Source organism: Lissotriton vulgaris, chromosome 3_1 (assembly GCF_964263255.1).
Source record: "Lissotriton vulgaris chromosome 3_1, aLisVul1.2, whole genome shotgun sequence".
Classification (NCBI taxonomy): Eukaryota; Metazoa; Chordata; class Amphibia; order Caudata; family Salamandridae; genus Lissotriton; species Lissotriton vulgaris.
In genome coordinates this window covers 668099582-668118769 of record NC_141689.1, presented here as the reverse complement: position 1 = coordinate 668118769, position 19188 = coordinate 668099582, and the positions used below count along the sequence as shown (strand labels likewise).

At 45.4% G+C, this 19188-nt stretch overlaps 1 protein-coding gene across 1 annotated transcript in view; it reads right to left on the bottom strand.

The window, feature by feature from the left end:
- LOC147726900 (uncharacterized) overlaps positions 1-18653 on the bottom strand; it is a 35476-nt gene extending 16823 nt beyond the window's left edge. Inside the window, exon 1 of the mRNA XM_086963532.1 lies at positions 18611-18653. Coding sequence (XP_086819658.1) covers positions 18611-18653 — 43 coding nt within the window. The remainder of the gene's footprint in view (positions 1-18610) is intronic.
- Positions 18654-19188: the final 535 nt, after the last annotated feature.

Below are 19188 nucleotides of genomic sequence, written 5' to 3'. Positions count from 1 at the left end.
CTAACAAAATATCATATGTAGTCGTAAGATTCTCCCAAAACACCCCTTTGATTGTACGTTGTATGTCACCTTCAATTAAAAGGACTTTTTCATAAAGTCTATCAGGGGGAGCTACACTAGTATCAGCCGTCTCCACAACAACATATCGATCAGTCGCAGTCACCTTCAGTTGCGGACGCAGGGCCTCTCGCACTATGGTAATCTCTGCCGCGCTGTCCAGCAAGGTCAGAGCCCATGTCTGATTCCGAAGCTGCGTTCTCACTATCTGTGGCATATCTCGCTGTTAAAGCGGCAACTTTCTTTTTCTGAAACTGGGGTCTCTTCGGTGTTGAATCGTCCTGCTTGCCTTTTCTGTCTTTCGGGCGGGGCTGTTCGCGTCCTTGCTGGCCACCCCGACCTCTGCCACCTCCTCCACCACCGGTCGATGAGGCCGGTGAGTCCTGAAAAGAACGGAGAGAGCGTTGTTCAGAAACCTGAAATCAGTCAGGTGATTTTATCGTTGTGGGATCGCGCAAGTCATAAATACGTTCTGTAGGCGCAGGCACTGGTGTTGCAGGACAAGACTCCTGTTTCTGCTGTTGTTGTTTACCCTGATTTCGTTTTTTTGGCCAATTTTGTTTTTTGGACTTGGGCTGATCGTCATTCTCTGAGTTCGGCCCTTGGGGTTACTTTTTCTCCTTAGTGGAAAAAGGCTTGAGACCCACGCTATTGCGGCCCACGGTTTTATAAGCCGCCACAATAATCCTCTGTAACTGTCGGGGTTTGTCGGCATCAGGAACCGCCTGTAATGCATTGGACACCTGAAAGTTCACTGCATCCCCCTTGACATTAGCAAGTATGAGATCGGAAACTACATCAAAGGAGCCGCATAGGCGCATACCCAAATCAACTGCTGCCTCAGGTCCGGGCTCATCTTGAACACGTTTAACCCGTTCGATGCTGATGACGGAACCACTCCGTCATTCGCTGCGGTTGGGCTGTGCTGATGACGGAGCGGTTCCGTCATGGCCCTGCTGCCGCGCCTGCACGGCGCTGATTTCATGCCTGCGCGGCGCGTTCAATTGAGCGGGCGGGGCCATGACAGAACCTCTCCGTCAGAAGCACAGCCCAACCGCGGCTGGTGACGGAGCGGTTCTGTCACCAGCATGCGGCCGCCGTGCATCTGCCCCGCCCACTTATCGCTGCGGCGGAATAGCCGCCGCAGCGATGTGGTTAATGACCGTTGGAAGGACAGTCATGGACGGATTGCCGAAGCACCTTGCATAAACTGCCGCAAAGATCTTCCCACACAACTCACAGTCACCAATTTCTGGGGTCAAGTCCTTAGGCATGCTAATTGTCAGAATCCTGTGTTTTTCACCAGGAGTCGTCTAAGGAAGTACTGCTTCCAGCTGGTCAAACTTCTCGGCAAGCCAGAAAGGAAATTCATCCTTATCCTGGGGGTGCTTGCCCATCACTGCGTTGACCATTACAGGGCTAAGTTTCATTCCACCCTGTCCAGCAGGAAGCGCCGCACCACCCGGGGCCCCGCCCGGGAGATTGCGGGTAATGTACTGCACTAACGACCTAATTACATTAATCGCGACAGTATGTAACTGCCGCACATCGGCAACGGCAACTGCTCCATGTCGAGGATGTGGTGTAAATCCAGCCAAAACAGGCCATGTAGCACCTGGAATGGACAAAGGACCTAACCTCTGTGCCATCAAGGAGTGTGGTAGGGCGCCATCAAACCAAACTCGGTGCTGCCAAGCATCAATCGGAACTTCCTGTGTCATATATGGAGCATATACCTGCGGCACAGCGGTGGGAGTGTATGTGTTGAACACATTGGTATTAGCGTTCACAGCCGGGAGGGTCACCCACTAATAAAATATTTCGTATGGGTAAGCCACCTCTGCACTCACCACCATAATCAAGGCCATGCCATCCACAGGGACATGATAATTCTGCAAGTGATTGCGCACAACAATGCGACTATGTTGCGGAATGTCCACTGCGGCCATAGTGAAACAGAAAGAGAAAGTTACAACAAAAGGTACGTAGCACATCTGGGTAGTAATTCAAGGAAACCGTTTAGTAAGAATCAAGCTTGAAAAGACCTATATTAATATAGGTAGGTTTGTCCAACACTACTGCTTTCCGGAAACAATAGCGAAAGGTGTTAAGGACTTATAATAAGTACTACTCCAGTGTCAGGTAATAAGTCCACCAACGATCGGGCGCCATGTAGCAGGGATTCTGCTCCTACACAGAACTGTGCATAGAGATGTTGTAAATCAACGGCGATTAGGTTAAGCATTAGCAGAAGGCATGCTGTATTTGACTATTGTCGTAGCAATTGAACCAACTCCATTTTGTATTTGTGGCAGCCATTTTGTCTGCCACATGTTGCCATGTGCTCATCATGTGCTTTGTCCTACTTCCTTGTTAACTGCGCCTAAAATCTGCCCAGCAGCAGGCTATATTTAGCATCCCCCACTTCAGCATGCCCAGGCATGCCAAGTAGGGTCTGCAGCTGTTACTAATTAGTTCCAGATAGGAATGTTTTTACTAGTTTCTGAAAACTGTTAACTCCGCCCACTCATCGATTGTGCCTTCCAATATGCCCTTATATGTACATAAAACTTGCTCTTTTATTTTGTACCGCCTTCTTTGAGCCCCCTCATTGTGTATAAAAGGGGCCATGTGCTTTAGTTCGGTGTGCTACTCTATGCAATACTGAAGGGTGTTGTGTGGACTGTAGTGCCACCTTTAAAGGTTTAATAAACTATGCTTTTGTATTTTCCAGCTTCTGTGCCAAATTCTTCCTATGGTCTGAGGACTCTGTGCAGAGAACGGCGAACCCCTTGCACTGGTAGGCCTCGGTGAGGCTTGCTTACATCAATTGGCGCCCGACACGTGGGGCTCATTGGTGACTCGGATGCCCGAAGGAGTGGTCGTGATGAAGGATTGGAATCTCGCTGCAGATGTGATCTCTGCCAGAAGAGACCTGAATCTTTGCATCCAAGGCGTTGTTCCTTTCTTTCCGATCTGACCATCTAGGTGGTGACAGTCCTCGACTGAGATCTCTTCTGTTGGCTTGCCGTGCAGTGTCCGTTTGGTCGAATTTAGAACTTGGCATTTGGAATCTGGACGCCCTGTGATTGGTAAGAACCGTTGTACGGTACTTGCTGTGGGTTTTGGAAGCCTGGGATTGGCAAGGCAGTTTTAGGATACGTTTGCTGTGGCAATTTTGGTTTGGTACGACTAGTCATGATGTGTATTTGAAAGTGAAATATATGTGTTGCAACACATATAGGCAGGTAATTAGGAGATTTTTCACTAAAATTGTGATTTTGATTTGAACGGCACAAAATATTACAGGTACTTTAAGTGCTACTTTGATTATAATACTGCATATTTTGCACTATTTTTGGCATGCCTTCTTTTAGCGCAATTCGAAGGATGTGCTGCTTTTGTGGAAATAACCGGTTAAGACTTGAGGAATCGCAGTTGGCTCCCCCAGAGGGGACGCCTAATAGAGATATGTACATAAAATATGGTCTTTCTTCTATAATGTACAGCACATTATGGAGGAAATACACGCGAAAAGATCCTGAGTTACGTTGGCCAATGTATGGGTCATTTGATATGCGAAAGATTGAGTATGTGGAACAGTGTATGTTCGAGCGGAAATCCAGGCAAGACATGTTTGAATGTGTGCGAATGTGGGTGAAAGAAGTACGTGAGCGTGAGAAACGTGAGCAAGCGCTGATTGAAAAAGAGCAACCTAAAGAATGTGTATGAAAAAGCGCAAGAGTTAAGGAAGAAAGAAGTGAAAGAATTGGAAGAGAGACAGGAGAAGGAGCGCAGATTATAGATATCTGGCCAATATGCTGTTCGGCAACCTCTTTATCCTGTCCTTAATAAATCACAAGATGATTTCTCATTGCTAGATCGTCCTCCGCCTCCGTATGCTGTTCCGTCCGCTCCATCAGACGAAGATGACGATTCGAGGGCAGATCGAACAAAACCAGATACTCGCTCTATGCTGTCGGTCGAACGTGCGGCAGAACTTAGAAAGACTGCTCGTCAAGCACTTCATGATTCTGTTACTGTTTCTAACATCTTAGATATTTTACAGGGGTGGCAGGACAGGGAGTGATTATATTTTACTGAGCACTTTGCTGAAGAAGTTGTTGACATGTTTCGGAAAGTCTCTGGTGTTTTAGAACCTGATGATGTAGCAGCCGATTGTAAGCAAATATGTAATGGGCTTTTTACTCTCCCCAGGTGGCTGGTATGATAAGACTGTTGTTCAAACTACGAACTGAGACGCTGAGAGGAGAAATGGAAAACAGATGCAGATGCATGGACGGATTCGCTCGGCGGGAAACAGTCATCTATCTTTGGAACAGATAAGACCGCAATAGTGCATGCAAAGCCTATGCGAGAGGCTGCGCCTTTATATGTTCCTCCTAAGGGAGCGGGTACAAGTGATGATAAGTCCTCTGTAGATGCTAAAGGTTATTTAATTTATAATTGGGTGTCCACTCCCTGGAATAGGGCAGATGTAATGGCACGGAAAAATCCAGCCGCTTTCTATGAGGAAGTTGAGGGAGCCATAAATTCTTGTACCATGACATTAGCTGATATCGATTTATTTTTCGGGCTAATATTACCGCCTGATATGTGGAGATCTGTGCGTAAAGTTGATGATCGCGCAGCGTATGGGGCATTATTGAAGGAGATAGAGACGGAAGATTAGGATAGGGAACCAGCAAAAAAGCCATGTCAGTTGATTTTAGACCTTCCTGTTGCAATACTAACTAAGTTAAAAACGATTATTCCCCCTAAAAAGATTGATTGGACTATTTTAGCATCATGTAAACAAAAGGCAGATGAATCAGTTTCAGATTTCTTTACGCGTTTTGAGGAAGCCTTTCATGATTTTAGTGGTCAGTCGCTAACTGACTATACGGGCCGACATTTGTTTGTAGATACATATGTTACGAATCTATTACCAGGAGTGGCTAGCCGTTTAAAAGCTAGTGAAAGCTCTTGGACTACCTCTTCTCCGGCATCCCTCTTGACAATGGCTCAATACTATGAGCGTCAGGAATTAGAAGAGAAGGGTAGTGAGGATAAAAAGTCTAAGGAATTAAAAACAAAGGTTATGTTATCTCAGGTTTATGGTCCACCTCCTAGAGGTAATGATGGAGGCGGACAAGGATATTTTGGCTCTTCTTACACTCGTTTGAATTTGGCTGTTGATCAATGCGCGTATTGTAGGAAATTTGGCCATTGGGCTGATGAGTGTCTATTGTTGCGCTCACAGCGCTATGTCCGTGGTCGAGGACCAATGAGAAATTGCGCGGGATATTCAGGTCCTAGGGGCAACACGAACGATAGCGCTAGGTTTGATTCTAATGTGCGGGTACAAAATGGGTTCAATACTTTTGACAGGCGCAACCAATACCAGATGCCCGATTATGTGCAGCCTGACTTACATGATTCTGCTTATGCATAGGATTGCGTAGGATGGGGTAAGGAATCAGTTGAAGTTCCAGTAGATCAGAAGGGTCCTTATGTTACAGCACATGTTTTGGGTTCTACTGATCAGTTTCTGGTTGATACAGGAGCTACTCGTAGCGCTCTGTCTAAACAATTGGTTCCGAGGGCTCCCCTGTCTGGCTTAACGATCACATCGATAGGGTTCGATGGAACACCCTCCCTTAGCCCATTATCACAACCACTTGCATTACATGTTGATAAATTTGCTGCTCCATGCCCGTTTTTGCTCTCCCCAAATACACCAGATAATATTGTGGGTCTTGATATGCTTAAGTATTTCAGAGCTACAATAAGATGTTCCCCTGAAGGAGTACGTGTGATTTTGAATGATAATTACCCAGTGATGGACATAGTTTGCATTGCTAAAGAGGATACTGCATTAGCCTCCCTACCTAAAACTTTGTGGGCTACTTCAGATACTGATGTGGGACAGATGGTTATTCCCATGGTGCATATTAGTGTAAAGGAGGGAGCTGTGTTACCACGTTTGCCTCAATATAGAATTTCACAGGAGGGTGAGGAAGCACTCACACAAATTGTACAAGATCTCATTGAAGTGGGGGTGGTTGAAGAAGTTCTATTTAATGTTTGTAATAGCCCGATTCTCCCAATTTTGAAGAAAGACACTGATACTAGGATTTATCGATTTATAATTGACCTACAGGAGGTAAATAGGATAGTGGTGCCATAATACCCAGTGGTTTCTGACATCACGACACTTCTTACTTTAGTTCCACCTACTGCAACCACGTTCTCTGTTATAGACTTGAAGAACGCCTTCTTTTCGATCCCTATTCATCCTGATAGCCGATATCTGTTCGGTTTCACTTTGAATAATCGATCGTATAGATTTTGTAGAGTTCCTCAAGGCTATACTGAGAGTCCTAGTATTTACAGCCAAGCATTAAAGAGACAACTTGATTCTTTTGTTCTGCCCGAAGGTGTGGCGCTCATACAATATGTTGATGATATCTTCTTGGCAGCCGATACCCCTGCACAATGTGAAAAATGCACTTTGTCCTTGCTTTCTTTCCTTGCTTCACATCATCACAAAGTGTCGAAAAAGAAATTGCAGTATTGTAGATCAAAGGTAACCTACTTAGGTCACCTTTTGTCTAAGGAGGGGCGTGGACTCACATCAGATCGCATTCAGGCAATTTTAGACATACCAGTACCTTCTACACAGAGAGAATTTCGAGCATTTTTAGGTCTTACTTCCTTTTGTAGGCAATGGATATTGGGATTTTCATACATTGTTAAGCCTTCGTTAGCACTTTTGACAAAAGACACTCCAATACCCTTTCCATGGACAGATAAATGTGAGAATTCTTTTCGACAGTTACGACAAGCCCTTTGTTCAGCACCAGTGTTAGGTACTCCACGAAGCCCTTTACATTGTGTGTACATGAGCGAGATGGATGTGCATTGTCAGTTTTAGTGCATACACATGGCGATAAGCGACGTCCTTGTGCATATTTTTCAGCAGTACTTGATCCTGTTGCTCGAGCGTTTCTTGGATGTTTTCACTCAGTTGCAGCAACAGCTGTGTCAATACTCCAGAGTGAAGGGATAGTCTTATCACATAAACTGTTGGTGCTGGTACCCCATGCTGTTAATGCCATTTTGAATCAAACAAAGACGCAGCATTTAACTAGTGCTCGTCTGACAGGATATGAGCTGACGCTGTTAGCTCCTCATATTACACTGAAGAGATGTGCAACACTAAACCCAGCCACGTTGTTGCCATTTCGGGCGACTCAGCCTGAGGTGAAAGAAACACATGATTGTATTTTCCTGACTGAGGAACAGACAAAGGGTCGCATTGATTTGCAAGATATGCCCCTTCCAGATGTAGATGGAGAATTGTGGGTTGATGGGTCTTGTCTGAAGTTACCAGATGGTACAACTTCAGCCGCATAGGCAATTACTACGCTTCACACAATAGTGGAGACAGCTCGCATACCACAGATGTCAGCTCAAGCAGCAGAACTCATAGCTTTGACACGAGCATGTGAGCTTAGTACAGGTTTGCGTGTGAACATTTATACAGATAGCCGCTATGCTTTTGGAGTGGTGCATGATTTTGGTCTGCTCTGGAAGGAAAGAGGTTTTCTGACATCACACGGGATGCAGATAATGTACGGAGAACTAGTGCATAATCTTTTGACTGCATTAACATATTCAAAGAAAATAGCTATAATGAAATGCAGTGCGCACAAGAAGGTGACTGATAAGGTGGGACAAGGACATGCTTTTGTAGATCGAGTTGGATGCAGCCTAACACTACTTCTATGTATGTAGTAAAATCACAAGCTGAGCGGTAGCATGATCCTAGGAAAGAAGTACTAGAAATACAAAGGACCGCTTCTGACAAAGAACGGGAGAAATGGTCGAAGGATGGGGAGTTGGATGATGAAGGTTGTTGGCGAAACAAACAGATGGATAGATGGAAGTTGCCTATAGCTTTTGTACAACCTATGGTTCAGATGGCACATGGGCTAGCACATGTTGGAGCTTCAGCAATAGTGAAATTGCTTACGCAAGTTTGGGAGCATCCAGAAATTGCTAGTACAGCTAAGAGAGTAGTACAGTCCTGCATGTTTTGTCTGCAATTCATCCCTGGAAAAGGGACACAAACTCCAGCAGGAGGATTTGCTACACCAACTGCACCTTTTGAAGTTTTGCAGATGGATAATATTCCGCTTGAACGCTGCAATAATCTGAAGTATGTCTTGGTGGTGGTATGTGCCTTCAGTAAATGGATTGAGGCGTACCCTACAAAGGACAATACTGCAATTACTACGGCAAAGGTGCTTTTGAAGGAATTTTTTCCTCGTTATGGTGTTTGTAGACTTTTGTGGATTGATAACGGACCTCATTTTATAGGGAATGTTATTAAGTATGTCCTGAAAGGATTAGAGATCAAACAGAAGTTTTATGCAGTGTTCCACCCACAATCAGCAGGATTAGTGGAAAGATACAATGCTACTCTGAAGATGAAATTAGCCAAGATACATGCTTCTACTTCTCTGACTTGGCCAGATGCATTGCCACTGGCATTGTTGTCTATTAGATAAGTGCCTCATTCTCGGACAGGTCTCACCCCTTACGAGATCCTTTTTGGTAGGCCCATGAATATCTGGAGAATTCCTAAACCAAGTTCTGTGTATGATGTACCTTGTGTCTTAATGAATGACTCTGCGGCACAATTAATTGATAACTTGGCTTCTATTCATCAACAGGTTCGGGTATCACTTCCTGACAGATCTACAGGTGAAGGCCATGAACTCAGACCTGGCAACCATGTGATGATCAAGGTCTTCGAGAGGTCGAGCAGTTTGGAGCCAAGGTGGCGTGGACCAGAGCAAGTGCTACTTGCCACGAGGACAGCAGTTCGAGTCACAAACCGGACAAATTGGATCCACAGCACCCATTGTCGGCAAGTACTTCCTACCTTGGTGGAGCCTGCTGTGTTGGCAGACCATCAAGAGGTTCTGACTGCGGAGAAAGGGCGTGCTGTGACACCTGACGGATCTGAGGAGTTCTTCCCGGACCAGACAATCCCTGGAGCAACGAGATATAATTTGAGACTGAGAAAGGAGTCTGCAGTGTTTGTGAAAGTTGTCTGAGCATGCCCTGGGTTAGTGAAACGGAGAGCTGATGTGGAAAGGGGGGGGGATCAGCCCTGCATTAGAGTAGTGACACCCGTCTTGGCACTTGGTGAGGAAATCAACGGCTGTCCAGGGGTAAGAGCTCTGACAACTACTTTAGTTTCAGAAATGTAAAAGAAGAAGATTTTTTGTGCTGTAGGGCTTATTGTTGTCTTGGTGATTGTGGCAACAATAACATGGTCTATTGAGGAGACAACTCCTGCTCGTGAGTTGTTTGTTGTTACTACAACAACACCTGAGGAGCATTATTTCTTCACGCTCTCATATCAAGAATTGAAGCACCGACAATCCTACCTTAATAACACTTTTATTCAGATGCTACACCATACCCACATTGCTACAAATGCCACAAACTGTGGGATGATGCCTGCACATCAAAAGAAGAGAAGTACACCGTTTATACCTCTCCCTTTTTCGCATATTGGCTCCTGTCGAGCCTGCTATACCCTGCTTTTTGCAACTAGGAAGCCTACCGTGGGCAGACTGCTATTCCGGTTGAATAAAGAATGTCATCAAGACAAAGATGGGTAATCCCAAGCGAATAGAACTAAATGGGAGTGGGAGGAATATCGAACGGACAATATTTCAACGCCATATATCTTCACAAGCACAAGAGACTCTATTGAAAGTGAACATTTTGTTATCTCTGTCACTCAGGCACAAGCAGAATTATGTGTACAGAGCATTGGACATATTCCTGTTGGAATTAGTGACTGTATTACTGTTTTGAATATAGATGGATTGAACAGTAGTACCTTTTTGGCTTCACATAACACCTACTTTGTGTGTGGAAATCGTGGATATTATCGATTGCCAGCTGGGTGGACAGGTGTATGTTATGTGTCATTTTTGTTGCCTCCTGTATTTCTGGCACCTCCATTGTATCACCGAGATCTTAAACTATTCAACAATATTACTGTAAATCGTTATAAGAGGACCATGAATACTGATGATGTAGATCAAACCGATACTAGCCAGCAACAATATGTAGATTTTAATTTAGGATTGTTCTTCTTTGTGGGTGCTGCATTAAATAGTAGAAAAGTGCGACGATTAACTAGAGTTGTAGAAGCTGTTACAGATCAAGAAGCTGTAGCCCTAGGAAACCTCACTGAAGAATTGCAAATTGCTAGAACTGCTGCTTTGCAGAACCGAATGGTTCTAGATGGTATGTTAGCAGATAGAGGTGGTGCATGTCGCATTATAGATAGTAGTTGCTGTGTGTTCATCCCAGATCACACACCATCAGTGTATTGATCAATAAACTCCATAAGATCGCTGCAGACCTCCACACAGAGAATGGTACGTGGATTCTTGCAGGATGGTTCTGGACTCTAATTTCTGCCTGGGGCTGGAAAGTACTGACTGCTCTATGTATAATAATTGCAATAGTCTTCACATGTTGTGTGTGTATCCAGTGTAGTCGGATGATATGTTCTATGTGCATTACTGCTTGCATACCGACCAAAAGAAATGTTGCAGAAGTCAAAATGCAGAATAATTTGAACAAGGAGATAGCTGAGATGATGGTCATTGATATAAGGGATGAGTAGTTAGCTTATCCTAGGAAGTCGAATGTCTTCAGCTAATGCTGAGAGGGTCGTCTGTTGTAAATCAACGGCGATTAGGTTAAGCATTAGCAGAAGACATGCTGTATTTGACCATTGTCGTAGCAATTGAACCGACTCCATTTTGTATTTGTGGCAGCCATTTTGTCTGCCACATGTTGCCATGTGCTCATCATGTGCTTTGTCCTACCTCCTTGTTAACTGCTCCTGAAATCGGCCCAGCAACAGGCTATATTTAGCACCCCCCACTTCAGCATGCCCAGGCATGCCAAGTAGGGTCTGCAGCTGTTACTAATTAGTTCCAGATAGGAATGAGTTTACTAGTTTCAGAAAACTGTTAACTCCGCCCACTCATCGATTGTGCCTTCCAATATGCCCTCATATGTACATAAAACTTGCTCTTGTATTTTGTACCGCCTTCTTTTGAGCCCCCTCATTGTGTATAAAAGGGTCCATATGCTTTAGTTCCGTGTGCTACTCTATGCACCACTGAAGGGTGTTGTGTGGACTGTAGTGCCACCTTTAAAGGTTTAAGAAACTATGCTTTTGTATTTTCCAGCTTCGGTGCCAACTTCTTCCTATGGTCTGAGGACTCTGTGCAGAGAAGGGCGAACCCCTTGCACTGGTAGGCCTAGCTGAGGCTTGCTTACATCAGAGACATGGGGCCTGATTCACAGAATGAACTTAAGACTAAATCCTAAACTTACTACTATTTGGTATTCACAGAATGCACTTATTACTTTCGGGATTCACAGAGTGAACTTACTACTTTCGGGATTAACAGAATGAATTTACTACTTTCGGTATTCACAGAATGATTTAAGACTACTAACTTTACGTCCGCACTCGGGCTGGAAATTCCGGCCCGGAGGTGGAGTTTCTGGCATGGGGGAGAGCTAGCGGCCCAGAGGTGGAGCTTGTAGCTTGGAGGCGGAGCTTCCGGCTCGGAGGTGGGGATTTAGCCATGGCTGAAATCTCCCCCTCTGGGCCGCAAGCTCCGCCTCTGGGCTGCAAGCTCTGCCCCCAAGCCAGAAGCTCTGCCTACGGGCCAGAAATTCCGCCTCCGGGCCGGAATTTCCGGCACGAGTGCGGACGTAAAGTTAGTGGTCTTAAATCTTTTCTGTGAATACCGAAAGTAGTAAGTTCATTCTGCAAACATCGAAAGTAGTAAGTTCACTCTGTGAATCCTGAAAGTAGTAAGTGCATTCTGTGAATACCAAATAGTAGTAAGTTTAGGATTTAGTCTTAAGTTCGTTCTGTGAATCGGGCCCTTAGAACCTCAGTGAATTAGGGTGTGCAAAAAACTCAACTTAGTATCCAAAATCCCCTACCAGACTAGCAATCAGTGTCTCATTGGTATTTACAAAACACCAATGATTTAGACAACCCAGAACACTCTTTCATTATACTAACATATCAATCCAGAACGAGGACTCAATGAGGACACGTGCGAGTTTTAAATGTTTATTTCTAATGCAGTGTTCTTAAACGCAGTATCTTAGCTAATACAAGCAAACATATTATAAAGATCAAGGTTAAAAGCATAGTTACTATTCCATAATTCCATAAAATACAAACGGTGAAAGCATGTTAAAATGCTAAAGGAAACAGGTCTAAATAGAAACTCAGTTTACCCTCCCTAGCTAGTATATTATATAATATCTACAGAAGGTCTCTTTGGGCTTAGAGGGGCGGGCCCATACCTTTAGGTTCACTGGAAATGGATCATATCATCTCCTACACCAACACTCTGCATACGGATATTCATCAAGTGTGTGTCTCCTGCCTTGCGCAGTGCTGTATCATTCGCGCCTAAAACCAAAGTTGGCCACAGCTGCATCCATACTATGTCTACGCTGATCAATCCAAACAATAAGCGCTATGTTGAGATAACCTTGAAGGCCTCAGTACTCACTCTACAGACATAGCTTACCAAGCAAGACTGATATTATAAGCAAACATGTTATTCTCGTGTAAAGCAAAATACCTAACTAGGCGAAAAGCATTAATAACAAAATGTGTCATGTGCAGAGGCAGCAAGAAAGGAAAAATGGTGTTTAAAACTCTAACGAACACATGCCAACTTAACACAGTGCAAAGGTGAAACCAATACACAAGACACAAGAATGGGAGCTGCAGTTGGGAAAAAAGTAAACAATGGAAAAACAATCACATACTGGAAAGGGTTACTTGGCTCTACCATGTTGCACTATTCTCTACTAGATTGGGTCCTGGAAAATATGCTGCTGCTCACTCTCCCCCTCTTCACCATAGAGCGGTTGCAGTCGCAGCTGCTCCTCAAAGTCCTCATTCCTGCTCGATGCGCTGCTCCCTGCTGAAAGAAGATGGGCCACACAGTATACCCAATAGGATACTCAGTCCGGACTGATTTCCTTTGATCCTTCCACAAGGTCAGTAGAGACTGTGACCAAACCTGTGGGACAACACAGAGAGAGATGCTCCGCCAATAGCACAACACCCAACATGGAAACTGAGACAGGACTACTCTGCGCATGTAGAAAACTGGGTTTTTGTTGCAGTTGTCCTCCCACCTTTTGCCTAGTATGTGATGTAACTTTGGCTGAAGTGCACTGTTAACCAGGTCTCCAGTGCCAATTATCATTCCCAAGACAACTGGTTGCTTGATTTCCAAGTGACCAGGCCTTTAGCACCTCTGTATGTTCCTGTAAAGTAAGTGATACCTCTGGTACCTAGGACATGGGTACTAAAGAGGGTCCCTAAGAGTTGTAGCATATGATTGGCCAGTCTAAGGACCTAGCTCAAAACTCTTACAGACTACCACTGTAGGCTACGTGCCAAGTTGCTTCAAGAAATGAAAACACTACATTTAATATTTGTAAGACACCCCAACAGTCGGTGTTGCAGCCCTAAGGCAAAGTGCACTATATTACATGTGAGGACATATCTCCATGAACAGATATGTCCATGTGTTGGTTAGTTAAATTACTGACATTGCAAGTGAACAGGGAAGCCATCTTAAGGTATGTCCTGGGCACTGGTCAAAATGAGTTTCCAAGCTAAAAAATGGCTTCACTAAAACCTATAGTGTTTGGTACCAAACACCTCATGTTAATAATCCCACACTGATTCCAGTGTGGGTTGTATTAATACATGCACCCAGAGGGTACCTTAGAAGTGCCACCACCTCTAGTGTTCTGGCTGACTGGTCCTGTTCAGCCTGCTACCACAGATGATTTTCTGATCCCCAGGCTGAGAGCCTCATTCTTAGGAGGTCAGAAACAATGCCTCCTCTGGTGAGAGGTGTTATCACCTCCTTCTCTGGGAAGGCAGAAGGATTGAAAGGCCTCTGTTGCCTTTGATATGTGACCCCAGGCTTCCCCAGACAGAAATAATGCCACCCCGGCCCTGGGCCTATCTGGCACCAGAGCTTGCGGGGAAATTAGCTATGGAGGAGGTGTGTTACACTGCAAGCTGGAAACACCTCTGGGGTGACCAGTACGACGTGAACAGGAAGTTAGAAATTCCACCATCTTGTGTGTGGTGGAGTTAGGAATCCTGAGACAGGGTGATGCCCACTCCCCAAAGGAAGTGGTGATCTTGGGGGTGTGAATAGCCCAGTGGTAGTACCCCATTAGCTACTACCCTTCACTCCCTTTAATGCCCCTAAATTGAGTATTTAGGGGACCTCCAATACCAAGACTTCAGATTGCTATGAACACAAAGAAGGAGTGGACACAGAAGACTAGTACCCCGAGAAATGAGGAGCACAATTGACTTGGCACCAAACCTGCCTGATGCACCGACCCTTGTGGCGCAGACGACTCATCCTGCTACTGTGCATACTCCAAGAAACCCAAAGGGCTGCAAGTGGTTTGCCAATTGCCTAAGAAATTTCCTTAAATGTTGAGGAGCTACTGACTGCCCTGCAGCCACAGGCATTAAAGAAGCACTGCCCGGTACACAGACCTTTAGCCTACAGGGACTACTAATGCAGCAGCCACCCAGGAAGAGGTAGTTGTGCTCCTGCAAATCAGATCCATCCTCCCTCCAAGTGTGAAGATGCCAGGACTTATAGGACCCGCACAACACCAATACCGGGGTTACTGGACTCCTTGCAGCAGCCAAGGCTTACAGTCCAAACACCAATGCCAAAGAAACCGACCTGCAGGTTATGGGACTCCAGGGACAGTGAGGCACAGATTGAGAGTGGCCCAGCTGCCCTGTTTGCCTGTTCAGCAGAAACATAGGCAAAGAGTGAGTCTCCGACCGCCGCCACTTGACACCTCAAAATACCTATGCACTCCAAAGCCCGAGTCCAAGGGAGGTGATGGTACCAACGGGGTCCCCAAACTCATGAGAGATAAGCCCACTCTTAGGTTTGCCCCAGACTGAACTTCCATTCGGTGCCTGCAATCTCTTTCTGCAGACCCCTTCAAACAACGAATTACTATAGCACTGAACCCGAAGCCAAAGGGCACCACCGAGTGCCACAGCCCAAGAAGTGGATCAATTGTGTCTCTATGTCCCCAAGGATCTCAGGGGTCAAGCCACGTTGTGCATTCCCTCGGACTGGACCCTCAGTCCCTGCTTGCAGCCTCTTTATGATCGGACTGTTCCCCTTTGACGTGAATGGAACATCCGACATCGTAACACACCTCTACACTCGGATGCCACATAGCCTCTTGAGATTACCTGTTGGTGTGGCCTTGGACCTTGACCCATACTTACCTTCTGTCCTGGGAAACAGTACCGTAAGTCACTATTAAGTGCCCAACTTCAGTACATGTTTTTCACCCGTAGGATAACATTACCGCACCCAAAAATTGCCATTTGAAATTTTGACTGTAAAAAGTCATAAGTAGAGAAGTACCTACCTACCTGATGTCAACGATCTTGGTATCTAAATTCATATAAAAGTATGTTTTATTTTTATAAATGGGTAATGAATTTCTTTATCGTGTGTGCCTCATTTACTGCCTTTCTGTATGCAATAAATGCTAAGCACTACGCTCTGATGTGCCTAACTGCTCACCCACACTACCACAAAAGAGCCGTTGGGGTGTCATTTTTGCCTCTGTAATGCCTTTGGGGTGTGCCTGGACTTTTTACATAGTGTACCACTTTTTGGTTCACTATATAGAGCCAGCTTCCTACAGCACACTAGTACAACACCAATGCCAGTCTAAATATCATTTTTTCCGGTTCTAAATGTCATCACTTTATTCAACCTGAAACATTCCAAAAAGGCCCATATTGCAAAACATTTTTAGTTGCATCCTTAATTACAGAATGAAATGCTTTAACAGCCTACTTTTAAATTTCACAGTAAGGTAATGCATGAACTGTTTTAAAATATTATCATTCACAATTTTGTGACTGTCTAGGGTTTTTGATATTACTCAACCTTTTGCTGTCTCCCACTATTTCTCTCTTTCTCGCAATGTCTGGCTAGCTCTTTCTGTCCCCGTCACTTCCCCCATTTTGTTTATTTCTCTTGCTTTCCTATTTTTTTCTGTCTCTGACTTTCTATTTCCTTTGCTCATACACTCTCAGGCTGTCTCAGCCTTTCTCCTTCTGGCTCCCTCTGTGTCTCCTTCACCCTGCCCAGTTCCCTTCTCCCTCCCCATCTACACTTGCAAAAGGTAAAAAAAATTAACATTGACAAAGACAATAGCTCTTGCATAGCCAAGACCTCTTGTCTTTGTCAATTCTTGTTACTCTCGGTCTTCTACATGGGCAATGATATAATGGTTAAGCAAAGTCATAGACCATACTTAGCTTCTTCCAATTATGCTTATTTACATTGGGTCCAATATTGGCTTACAGCTGCTTCCACTGCGGTTCTACAATCTATTCCTCCATTTTCCCTACCTCCCTCTGAGTTTTATCAGGTGTCACATCTATCTCCATACCTCATGTCCAACAGGATAGAGCAACTTTTATCGCCCTATGAATTATCATCTGGATCTTCCTGAAGAGTTAGGTGAGTCTCCTCGTAGTCCAGCATTGACACCCTTATTTGATTGGATTTTTCCTGATTCTGTTTCTCCATCCAGGTTGTGAGCTATTTCAAAGTGTCAGTCTTTGCTTTTTGGGTTTAACTATATCAAGCAGACTAAGTTTGGCGAGCCAAAGGCAAGCCTGTCTGTGCCCGTACATGCCCAAACGCGGCCCGGAACCCTGCTCCTTTTCTGTCCGGTTCCAGCCACCATATTTGCTATTCTAGAGAGGTCCTCCTTAACCTTGGTAAGACCCAAACACACGCGGTAACATCCTGTAACAAGATGACTGCAGGGGAGATTGAGGGTCCTTTCTCCTGCCTTAAGTGCAAATGGGCCATCAGGGCAGTGACAGAACAGAGCTCTCGAGATAAGGGCAACTTGTCTGAGCATCCATTAAACTGCATTTTTCTGAACTTAAGATTTCTGTCCAAACACTGTCTGGAGATCTGGGACATTTAGCAGAAAAAAAACAGACCTGGTATTTATTACAGAAATCTGGCTAGATAATTCCCCTGATATTTCCTCTGCCCTCCCTGTTGGCTATAAACTATTCAAATGTGATAGAAAGGGGCGGAAAGGAGGTGGAACAGCTATCATTTTTTGAGACTGTTTTTCCTGTTTTCCTGAACTAGTATCCACACTAGGTGATCATGAAATACTGGTATTCCAGGTCTACAGAGGGTAATACAAAATGTTTGGAGGAGCAGTTATTTATAAACCTCGGGCGACATGCCCGAATTTAGTGCCAACTTACTAGCCCAACTGTTTCCCTCTTGCCTGAAACATAATCACTTTCTGGTTATAGGTGATTTCAACATCCATTACAAAGACAGAAAGGAACTCCATAGGTGAGCAACTTAAAGATGACATGAAGATTCTACAGCTCATACAATGGGTTAATGGACCCACCCATTCCGCCGGACATACCCTCGACCTTCTATTTTCTAATATTGAGTCTATAAAGATTGCTGAAATTACACCCCTCAAATGGACCGACCATTCCCTAATAACTTTTTCCTTCACTTTGCCGACCTACAAACCCAGCTCGAGCACTTCAGAGACCCTGGAATCTTATTACCCCTGAACTGTTTGCCCCATACCAGACGTTTTTAGAATCAGTGTCTGGCGGCGGTGGGCGCCATCTTAGATGTGGCTGGGGGTGCGCTCTAGTCGCGCCGGCCTCCCACCCTCCTCACTCCCTACATAATGTGCATTACGGCCAGACGGCACAGCGGGCTGGCGCAGCGGGCGCGCCGGATGCGCGCCGAAGCCGCGCCTAAGCCAAGCCCGTCTGCGCCCGTCCGCGACCGGACATGGCCTAGGGCCACTACCCCTGGCCCCGAAAGCCGAATCACCTGGAGCAGGAGTGATTTAGTAAGTCTGTCCTCCTATACTTGCACACCAGGCCACCATAGTATAAAAGTAGGGGAGGTTGAAGGGTGCAGACATTGCCAATTCCGTTTTTGTACATTGACTGCTGATTCCCGGGATAGTTGCCCTTCTCTGTCCTGTGGTCTGATCAATGTGAGGTCGCTCCGATGCCATAAGCTTGACATATACGATCTCCTTGCGGATATACAACCAGATCTGCTATTTATCACAGAAACGTGGCTGGATGCCTACTCTGACCCTGACATTATTCAGGCACTACCAGACGATTACCGGATGGTGAGACTGGCCAGGCCTGAAGGCAGAGGGGGGGAATAGTGATTGTTTTTAAACGGCACCTTGCCTGTCAATTGGAATCAGTCCATTTGACGGGAAGTGAGTGTCTTTACCATAAATATTGATGGGAGCACGACGGTGAAGGGCTATTTAATCTACCGCCTACCGGGTCCTCTGGCAAGGTTCAAAGGCAACCTTTTAGAGGGCATCACGGAGACAGCGATGCGGAGAGACAAGTTTCTGTTACTCGGAGACTTGAACACGCATTTTGAAGATTTGACCGACAATGGAGCAATGGAGTTCCGCCAAGAACTTCAAACCCTACAGTTAGAGTTAAAGGGGCAGCTTCCAACACACCAGCATGGGCACCTGCTAGATCCAATATTCGCCAACTGGGAGGAAGTCATGGTGGCTTCTCCTGTGCCCCTGCCTTGGACCGATCACTTTTTTGTACCATTCTCAATCTATCTTCCTAAACAAAAAGCCACTGACCCCTCCCCCCCCAACTACCCCAGGCGTAAATGGGCTAGGTTCACCCTGCCAGAGTTCAATAAGGCTCTTACCGCAGGGGGACCCCCTGGAGGTGACGATGCGGACACAGCAAATAAATTGCTTAATGACAGTATCACGGCCGCCTTGGATTGCACGGCCCCATTAGGCCGGTCGAAGGAGGGTGCCCGTAAACAAAGAACTGCACCATGGTTCAACGAGGCACTGCGCTGTGCCAAGAGGGATTGTAAGCGT